This window comes from Populus euphratica, unplaced genomic scaffold, assembly GCF_000495115.2.
Source record: "Populus euphratica unplaced genomic scaffold, PopEup_1.0 scaffold5.1, whole genome shotgun sequence".
Classification (NCBI taxonomy): domain Eukaryota; kingdom Viridiplantae; phylum Streptophyta; class Magnoliopsida; order Malpighiales; family Salicaceae; genus Populus; species Populus euphratica.
The window spans coordinates 454,290-465,336 of NW_011499848.1; the positions used below are offsets into that span (position 1 = coordinate 454,290).

The 11,047-nt window shown below is 40.7% G+C and overlaps 1 protein-coding gene across 1 annotated transcript in view; it reads right to left on the reverse strand.

The window, feature by feature from the left end:
• Positions 1–5,941: 5,941 nt before the first annotated feature.
• LOC105119003 (wall-associated receptor kinase 2-like) overlaps positions 5,942–11,047 on the reverse strand; it is a 7,712-nt gene continuing 2,606 nt past the window's right edge. Inside the window, exons 4-8 of the mRNA XM_011017096.1 lie at positions 10,772–10,877; positions 9,685–9,749; positions 7,809–8,494; positions 7,474–7,623; positions 5,942–7,269 (exon numbers count right to left, since the gene is read on the reverse strand). Of these exons, the coding sequence (XP_011015398.1) occupies positions 6,086–7,269; positions 7,474–7,623; positions 7,809–8,494; positions 9,685–9,749; positions 10,772–10,877 (2,191 nt within the window). The 3' untranslated portion in view covers positions 5,942–6,085. The remainder of the gene's footprint in view (positions 7,270–7,473; positions 7,624–7,808; positions 8,495–9,684; positions 9,750–10,771; positions 10,878–11,047) is intronic.

An 11,047-nucleotide genomic window follows, 5' to 3' on the forward strand; every position in this document is an offset into this window, starting at 1 on the left:
GTGCAATGGTCTATGCGAGTCGTTGAGCTTGCGACTTGGCATGGACGTGGGAGCTTAGGTGATGGACCTTCTAAGTCAGCAGCTGACGCAGCAGAATAGGCAGTAGGGACTGCCATGCGGATAGGCAGAATATGGTTGTATCATTGGGGGAAAATGTGGGGAAGTGGCAGCTGAGAGGGGAAGGAAGTGCTCCACTATGTAAGCCACTAAGTTAATGGGAGAGCAAGTGCTCCACTATGCCCCGAAAATGAGAGATCATGGAGATCATGGGGAGTAAGTGCCCCATTATGGCCTGAAAAATAGGGATTATGGGTGAGCCTAGCAACTCACACTTGTCTATAAATAGGCTGCCAAGCCTCTGCTGTGTAGCATGCGATTTTGTGCATAGCACACACACTTGTATTGTGTAATCCTTTGTTGATGAGATAAATAAAGGTTGAGAGGTATTCTTGTAAACTTGTGTGCTTGCTTGTGTTTGTTCCTTATTATACGACTTGGCAATTGTGGGAACTTCGTTGGGTGAGCGAAACACATAGTCGTAGGAAACACGAGCGAAAAGGGGAGGCAAGGCTGAGTTTAGTTGGGACTAGACTGCCGCATTGTGTTGAATTGTGTTGCGAAAAATTTAACCCCGTGACAATTGGTATCAGAGCACGGTTGATTTTAACGTGCAGCAGAAGTCATGGAAAGTATTCGGGAACGGTTGATGCGTCTTGAAACCTTGATAGGGTTGAATGAGGAAGAAGACGAGGAACGTTCCATCATGGATCGCTTGAAGGATGCTATGGAATGCGCTGAAAGGGCTGAGAGCTTGTACATCTCTCTTGCGGCAGAATCAAGTGAAAGATTGGAAGCTGCCGAAGAGGCGATTGCTCTTCTGAAAAGGGCCGTGCGAAACACTCCTATTGGGGTAAGTACATCGAAGCCTAAGTTGCCTGAACCGAAGTCTTTTGGTGGGGCAAGAAGTTCCAAAGAACTTGAGAATTTCTTATGGGACATGGAGCAATACTTTAGTGTTGCTAAGATCGGCGTGGCTGAACAAGTGGATCTTACCGTGATGTACCTCACGGGTGATGCGAAACTTTGGTGGCGGACGAGAACCAAAGATGACTTAAGTGCTGGACGTCCAAAGATTGAGACATGGGATCGTCTCAAGCAGGAGCTAAAGGAGCAATTCCTTCCCAACAATGCGTCGTGGATGGCACGGGAGGAATTGAAAAGGCTCAAACATGAAAGGTCAGTTCGCGAATATGTTAAATCTTTCAGTTCTTTAATTCTCGACATCGAGAATATGTCCGAGGAGGACAGGCTGTTCAACTTCATGTCCGGGTTGCAAACTTGGGCGCAAGCGGAACTAAGGCGACAGAACGTGAAGGATCTGTCCTCCGCTATTGCTGCTGCGGACAGTTTGGTTGATTTCAAATCAACTACTAGAGAGGGCTATACATCTGCCTCCTTCAAGGCTAAGGGAAGGAACAAGGAGGATAAGATGAAGAAGAAATTCGGTGGGGGTGCATCGAAGGCTACTGCCGCAGAGAAGGGCAAGGCCAAGTTTATGGGTGCACAAGGTAAGAGTCCGAAACCGAATTTTAGTTGCTTCATTTGTGATGGACCTCACTTTGCGAGGGAATGCCCGAAGCGGGAGAAGTTGAATGCTATCCGGGCTGGGGGTAGCGATGAGGATGAGGGGGTAGTTACGCATGTCAATCCCATGCGTGTGATAAACTGCCTGGTAGCAGAATCGGGGGATGCGGCTGCCGAAACTTGCCCTGTCGAGGAAGACTTGGCGAGGATTGATACATTGCGGAAAGGAAAGTCAGGGGCTACGGACAACCTGATGTATGTGAGGATTGGGATAAACGGCAAAAACGTGAATGCTATGCTGGATTCAGGAGCAACCCACACGTTTGTGGCAGATCGGCTGGTGAAGGAACTTGGCTTGCGGCTGAGTGATAGCCATACATCCATGAAGGCAGTAAACTCGAAGGCACAGAGAATTGCTGGGATGTCTTATGATGTGCCGATAATACTGGATCAGTGGAGAGGTAAGCATGATGTGTTGGTCGTAAATCTTGACGATTACGATATTATTCTTGGTCTAGATTTCTTACGAAAAGCCAAGATAGTTTTGATGCCATATCTCAATGGAGTCATGATTGCAAGTGAGGGATGCCCATGTTTCGTCCCATGTTGCAATATCACAGCTGTGAAAGCGGTGAAAGGGGGGAAGAGCTTGGTTTCGGCAATTGCTCTTGACAAAGCATTGCGGAAGGGAGGGGAAGTGTTTCTTGCGACAATAGTTGATGAGAAGGCAGACTATTGTGGGGAGGTGCCAAACGAAATTGCTAGCATGCTGCAGCAATTCGAAGATGTGATGCCGCCTCAGCTACCGAAGAAACTCCCACCTAGGAGAAACATCGACCATCGAATTGAGTTGGTGCCGGGGACAAAGCCACCATCTCAAGCCCCTTATCGAATGTCGCCAATGGAATTGGCAGAACTGAGGAAACAATTGGAAGAGCTGATTGACTCGGGATTTATCCGCCCTTCCAAGGCTCCATATGGTGCTCCTGTGCTGTTTCAAAAGAAGGCGGATGGAAGCCTTCGCATGTGTGTGGACTACCGAGCACTCAATAAGGTAACAATCAAAAACAAATATCCTGTCCCTTTAATTCAGGATTTGATGGATAGATTGTGCGGAGCCTCTATCTTCACGAAATTGGACTTGCGGTCGGGGTATTGGCAAGTGCGGGTTGCTGATGGGGATGAGCATAAAACTACTTGTGTGACGAGGTATGGCTCATACGAGTTTCTAGTTATGCCATTTGGCCTAACAAATGCTCCAGCAACATTTTGTAATCTAATGAATGATGTGCTATATGATTTCTTAGATAATTTTGTTGTAGTCTACTTAGATGACATTGTAATCTATAGTAGAAGCATTGAAGAACATGTAACTCATCTCTCTAAAGTCTTAAGTAGATTGAGAGAACATGAATTGTATGTAAAGAGGGAAAAGTGTGAGTTTGCAAGAGATGAAATTATGTTCTTAGGCCATTTAATTGGCGAAGGACAGGTGAAGATGGATCCACGGAAGATTCAAGCCATCGTTGAATGGACAGCACCAAAATCAGTCCCGGAATTGAGGTCATTTTTGGGGCTTGCAAACTACTACAGACGATTCATTGAGGGCTATAGCAAGAAAACAACTCCTCTCTCGGATCTTCTGAAGAAGAATCGGAGTTGGGAATGGACGATTGACTGCCAACTAGCTTTTGAGAAGCTGAAAACAGCGGTAGCGTCAGCTCCAGTTTTGGGGCTGCCTGATTTTGAGAAGCCATTTGAAGTGCATACGGATGCTTCGGATAGGGCCATTGGGGGAGTGCTAGTACAAGAGGGACATCCAGTTGCTTTTGAGAGTCGGAAGCTAACTGATGCGGAACAGAATTACTCGACGCATGAGAAAGAGATGACGGCAGTGGTGCACTGCCTAGGCATATGGAGAGTATATCTGTTGGGGCCAAAATTTGTGGTCAAGACTGATAATGTGGCGAACACATTTTTCAGGACACAGAAGAAATTGTCACAGAGACAGGCTCGGTGGCAGGAATTCTTGGCCGAATATGACTTTGTATGGGAGCACAAACCGGGGAGCCATAATCAGGTTGCGGATGCACTCAGCAGACGCGAGGTAATTGCTACTGTTCTTGCTATTGTTCAGGTGGAGTCGGACATGCTGGGACGACTTCGTCTAGCTGCTGGGGAAGATGCAGCGTACAAGAAAATGGTTGAGCTTGTACGAGAAGGGACAATACAGAGGTATTGGCTGGGACAAGACGTACTCTATGCAAAGGGGGGTCGAATCTTTGTGCCAAAGGGGGAGCTGCGAAAACACTTAATGACGGAGACTCATGATCCGCAATGGGCAGGACATCCAGGTAGAGAAAGGATGGTTGCTCTCTTGTCGCAGACTTATTATTGGCCGAAGATGGAAGACGATGTAGAACTTTACGTCAGGACTTGTCTTGTGTGCCAACAAGACAAGACTTTGCGGCAGCGAGAAGCAGGCTTATTACAGCCGCTGCCGATTCCAGAGAAGCCTTGGGTGTCAGTTTCGATGGACTTCATTGTTGGCTTTCCAAAGGTGGATGGCATGAACACGATCATGGTTGTCGTGGACAGATTCACCAAGTATGCGGTGTTTGTAGCTGCCCCTGTGGTGTGTACAGCCGAAGTGGCCGCTGACTTATTCTACCGCAACGTGGTGAAATACTTTAGAGTACCCTCAGACATTGTAAGCGATCATGATGTGCGATTCACGGGTAGATTCTAGATAGCATTGTTCAACATGATGGGAACAAGGTTGAAGTTTTTGAATGCCAACCATCCGCAGACTGATGGGCAGATAGAAAGGATAAATGCTTTGCTAGAGGAATATTTGAGACACTACGTGATAGCAATGCAGCGAAACTGGTTGGAGTTGCTAGATAGTCCAAAGTTTTGCTATAATTTTCAAAAATCCTCGGCAACAAAAGCAAGTCTATTTGAGCTGGTTTTGGGAACACAACCCCAAACTCCTGCCGAGATTGTAGTGCAGATATCTGGTGGGAAGAGTCCAGCGGCATACAGATTTGCGATGGAGCGACAAGAGTTGTTTGAGCAAGCTCAAGATAGTTTGCGTAAGGCAAGGAAGAGGATGCTCAAATATGCAAATCAAAAGCGAAGGTTACTGGAATTCAGTGTGGGTGACAAGGTGTTGCTCAAGTTAACTCCGCAAATTTAGAAGAAAATTGTGGGGATGTCGAAGCACCGAGGGTTGGTGCCTTTTGAGGTCATTGAAAAAGTAGGGGTTGTCGCCTATAGATTGAAGCTGCCCGAACGGCTGAAGCTTTATCCTACTTTTCATGTAAGTTACTTACGACCATTTTATGAAGACAATGAGGATTCGAAAAGAAGTAAGTCGCAACGAGCTCCTCTTACGATTCACAAGCAATTTGTCGATGGTATCGTCAAGATTATGGATCATCGTCGACTTGGCCAACACAAAAAGAATCGACGAACAGAATTCTTAGTGAAATGGAAGACGAATGAAGAGGTTTCGTGGGAGAAGGACACAGATTTGTGGCAATTTGAGGATCAAGTGCAAAACTACCTCACATCTATTCCGACGAGGACGTCAGACTCTTCTAGTAGGGGTGGTTTGTTAAGGCTCTAGGCGTGGGGACGCGCCAACGAGGGCACATTGCCTAGAATTCGGCAGCGATGGACAGCGGCAGCCTTGCGTAGGCAGAAACGAATTCGGCAGGCAGCGTGCAATGGTCTATGCGAGTCGTTGAGCTTGCGACTTGGCATGGACGTGGGGGGGGTTGAATTTCGTTGCGAAAAATTTAACCCCGTGACACTAAGCATCGCAACACAAAAAGAACAAGCCCAAAACAATTGTTTGCCCTAGAAAGAGAAGAGACTGTGTGCATTATAATCTGTCCAGCGCAACCAGCCACAAAAGTCACACCACAATGAACCTCTAATTTCTAGAGATTCCTGAAACCAAAGAAAACAGCCTAAGTTGACTCAACAACCCTCAAAGCCACAAAAGTCACACCACAATGAACCTGTAAGTTGACTCAACAACCCTCGAGGAATTGACCCAGAAAACCTAAGTTTTTGGCTCTAGTCAGTTATATTCGATGATCTCTTTATGAGTGTTCTACTTATTATATAGCCAAGTTTGAGTTAATTACATGGCCGAATCTCAACAATTACATCAATTTGCCTAATTATATAGGAAGCTAAAATATACAGGAAATCACAAAATATTTATAGCTATAATCACTCTATAAATAGATAGGCTAGGCTAATTATGTCTTGATATAATCTGACTGACATTGCTAAATTGCTGGGCAAATCAACGGAGAGATATATTTTGACACCATCACAGTCCATAAAGCTACAACTTAATAATTCAAACTATTTGGTTCACATATCGCTACAGCTTGCTAAAATGTGGCATTCCAACACTACGAATAGAACTGCATATCAAAACAATTCAGATTCAGACATCACGAGGTTGTCCAAGTGATCAATGTCACAAAATGATAATTGGCGAGTTTAAACGGTCAGTATTGTTCTCACTCTGAAATGATATAACGCTATGAGTGCTCTGACAATGACTTGAGGAAGGACTTGAACTTTCGGAGAAAGAGCGTGGCGATTCACTTAGCAAATGCTTGGTGTCATCATTTTTGTGCTGTGACCAAGAACTTTCATGAAGGGCCTTCTGCTTAGCAAGCTCATCGGATACTTCCTTCATGGTCGGGCGGTTTATGCCCATGCTGTTGACACATCTTATTGCAAGCTCGGCAACAACTTCTATCTCATCCATGTCACCTTCATCAGCTGCCCGAAAATCCAAAATTCCGAAAAGATTATTATTTTCCAGTGCTGAGATAAAGTATTCAATAATGTTCCTTGTTTCTCCAGACTTGACATGGGAGTTTGGCTTTTGTCCTGTGAGAAGCTCCATGAGAACAACCCCAAAACTGAAGACATCACTCTTTGGTGTTAAATTACCCGTCATAAGATACTCTGGATCCAGGTAGCCAAAAGTCCCTTGTATCTTTGTGGCTATAAAGCTTTGGCCTGAAGAAATCAGCACTGAAGCTCCAAAATCTGCAACCTTTGCCGTGTAGTTATAGTCTAAAAGTATGTTCACTGACTTGACATCTCCATGAATAACTGGAGGGTCTGCTAGAGAATGCAGGTAATCAAGTGCAAGGGCAATCTCTGATGCTATCCTCAGACGATTGCTCCAGGAAGCTAATATCTGTGACCTTTTATCATGGATGTGCTTGTAAAGAGTTCCATTTGAAATGAACTCATAAACTAACAATGGCACTTTGGTTTCCAAACACAAGCCCAAGAGCTTGACCACATTCCTGTGGTTGACCTGTGAAACAATGCCAATTTCTTTCTGAAATTCTTCGTTCAGCTGATCCTTGTCTACCCCTTTAAACTTCTTGACAGCAACCAGGGTATTATCTGCTAAAACTCCCTTGTAAACGTAACCAAAACCACCTTCCCCAAGTTTCTGATCTTCAACATAATTGTTGGTTGCCTTTTCCAGCTCTGCCTCTCTGAAAATCCTTACTCGCTGATGCTTCAAAACCATTCCCCCATTTTTTCTGAAGTTCTTGTCCCTTCTTCTTTTTGTGCAGATTACATAGAGTAGGCAACAAATAATCAATAGGAAAACTGCTGCCCCAACAGCTACTGAAAGAAAGAGATCATAGGATATGAAATCAGCAACTTTAAAGAAAGAAACGGTTGTGCTATAACTGTAGGCAAAATCTTAATTTCTGATAATCCAGAGTAATGTGAAGGGATTTCTGGAAATTTGTATCTAGTAATGGCAAGAGTATTCTCCCAGGAAAAAAAAATGTCACAGCGGAATGAGAAAATGCAAAGGATATTTACCTGATATAATTATGATACCACCAAATCCCTGACAACCGTTTTCACCATTAGCATACTCGCCAAATGGACAATGACATTTGTAGCTTCCAATAGTGTTCTTGCATTTACCTTCACATGGGTATCTTTCTGGATATTTGCACTCATCAATATCTATAAAAACACAAGGAATCAGTATATGATTATAAACCTTAAAATTATTTATATGCATATTAAATTAGGAAAGGAAATACCCCACATGATCGGATCAAAATGTAGAAAAGTACTGTTTCTTTTGTGAATATAACCAGAAGAACTATTAAGATTTCAGAAATTCCAAAAAGCATCAATCTGTTTACCTTGGCATCCTTGTTCAAGATAGGGGTTTCCTTCGAAGCCTTCATTGCATACGCAACGATATCCCTGACCATTCTCTGAATAAGTGCAGTTTGTATTAATGCCACAAGCATATGCACTTGTATTAGCTTTAGCCTGTTCACATGTCTCATTCTTAACTACCCATTCAATCGCAACATCTGATGTATCTTCTCCATCTGCCATGCGACTGAGCGGCCAATCTGAAAGATGAAAGGAGCGCGTATCCGCTAAAAATGCAAATCCACAGGGATTGAAATCCGAAACATTCGAGTGGTTGAAAAAACTATAAGATGAAATATCAAGTGACTTGAGGCCCATGGGAATCGAGGTTTGGCAGCATCCAGAACCTGAGCAAGTATTTGCATCTGTCATGTTCACATATTTTGTGCATAGGGATAGACAGGCAGCTCCATATGTAAACTCTTCGTTGGTCACCTGGGCAGCCGTATCACAGCCGATAGCTGTGAATATGTTTAGGGTGTCTGAGAACGTAAAAGGGCCTGGTCCAAGTTTCATTGACTGATCGAAAATGCGATTTTCATTCCCCAATTTGTCATAACAGTCATATGCCGTACTAATGCTTACAGTCACTGTGCCCTCCAGCAGCGATATTTTACGAGCAGTCATGTTGCTTCTAAACCACAGTTCAGCACCACCGTCATTTGAACTGCAATTCAGAAAGAAATGCTCATCCATGGCACAGTCAGGTTTCCCAATCCCAAAGGGATAAGGAACACTAACATTCCCACATTTTTCTTGGCACCCAGGTTTCACATCTTGGCTTGAAGATTCAGTTGTCATAAGCCAGAACATTACTAACATCATGAGCAAAGACACCCTCATCTGGAGAGTCGTTTTCTCACACTCCCCAAGTTAACTAATTGCCATTTAAACAAGAAATGAATATATAATAGGAATTTTCTATGAACAGCTGTTTTCTTAGGGCACACTGTCTGATGATGAAGCCTTGATGACAGAATGCGGCAACCTTTGTTGCACATCCCTTTATAAAATTTCACAAGCATTACCGGCCGGCTGTTTATAAAAACAAGAAACTCAACCATCCTATAAGAAATTATGCTATTAATCAAATAACTAGCCAAAAATGCGACAAGACTCACATATTTCTTATCGAAAAAACAACATCGTATTACTAGAGGTAACTCATCCAAGAATACATATATCAACATCAACCATTGTATGAAACTACATTGAATTACTCGCCTAAACATACATCCAAAACTCGTCATCTTCGATCATCAAACAAAGTAATTACATATAAATTAACTCAATATCAAAAAATATATAAATCTGTAGTTTCAACCAAATCATACTTTATTTTGTCCCAATCTTTACAACAACACAATGAACTTCTTGGAAGATCATTAGAATAAAAGACTATCATCTATCGTTAATTTAAGTCATAAAATCCAAGGACTTGTTGAAGAGACTAGCTAAATATATAAATATTACGTGGTGATGTATATACATGTACTCTGTACTGTACTGATTATACACCAGAGATTAGATAAGTGGACAGGTTTTTGCAGGCGGTGTGGGTCTTGATTTACAGGGTCGTTGACAGTTTTCAAAAACATGGGACACTAATGCTATCAACGGTGGGCTGGTAGCACTATTGAGTATCAACTGCGGCGAACATGAATTATTTTTCTTTGATGTAGTCCGTCAAGCAATGGTGGAGGGATTGAATCTTTGTCAACGAAGCAAGTGTTCCATAGGGATCCTATTCTCATTCATTAATTAGCTGCAAATTGTGTTGGTGCGGGAAAGATGGAGAAAAAGAATGATGCGAGGTTTGTGGGGAATAAAGGTATGAAGATGATGCTAAAAACGCACCTGAAAATATTTTTTTTAATGAACTGGACTTGAATAAATGTATGGATGAAAGGCAGCTGAATGGCCTATACATAGATAAGGAAACAGCTGGTTAAACGCAAGAGGTAAAAGGATAAGTGATAAGGTAGTTTGCAAATAAAATAAAAAAATATTTATCTCACATTATAATATTAGAATATTAGAATTAGACTTTTAACGTTTTTAATGTTTTCAAGTATGAATTTTTATTGTATAAAAAATTAAATTATAGTGGATAAATTCTTTATTTAACTTTCTAATGTTATTATATAAATATTTATAATGTTAAAAAATATAATATTTTTAACTTGAAATTTAATATTAACAGTTATATTGTTTCATGAATAGTCATTATGTTTGATGAAAAATTATATTATTTTATTAATAATAATATTATTTGATGAACAGTTATAATATTTTATCAATAATTATATTATTTGATAAACAATTATATTATTTTATTATATTATTTTAAGTTTATAAAAGTATGTTATTATACAAAAAAAACAATAAAAAATATATAATTTTTTTAGTTTTATTTTTTTAAAGAATTTAATTATATCCTAAAAATATTATCTGTATTATCTGCATGTGGAATAAATAAATACTTTAAAAATAATATTTTCACACTCCTAAACCAATTTCAAATTTATTTCCATCTTAGATATTTTTAACAGTGTATTTTAATATTTTTAACTTGAAATTTAATATTAATAGTTATATTATTTCATGAATAGTCATACTGTTTAATGAAAAATTATATTATTTTATTAATAATGATATTATTTAATGAACAGTTATAATATATTATTAATAATTATATTATTTGATGAACAATTATATTATTTTAAGTTTATAAAAGTATGTTATTATAAAAAATATATATATATAATTTTTTTAATTTTATTTTTTTAAGGAATTTAATTATATCCTAAAAATATTATCTGTATTATCTGTATGTGGAATAAATAAATACTTTAAAAATAATATTTTTGCATTTCTAAACCAACTTAAAATTTATTTCCATCCTAGATATTTTTAACACTGTGTATTCTAGGTGTGCTATTACCTTGATTTGGAAGGGAATGTGATTGTGCAGGGATGCAATATTTTGTCCCGCTTGACACATAGCAATCCTGGGATCGCCGGCAGGAAGTGAATCATGGGCTAAAATGCTGGTGTGAAAAGCAAAAGTGTGGAATGAAGCAGATGTGAAAAAAGGACCCCTTGTCTGAGGACTTTCAGGCCTGTGAGATGGCAGGTGGTGATGCCATGGCCTGTTTTGTACATGGAGGGGAGAGAATGGCCGAGGCGGGATTGGTATTTATCGATAATGGGAAGAGCG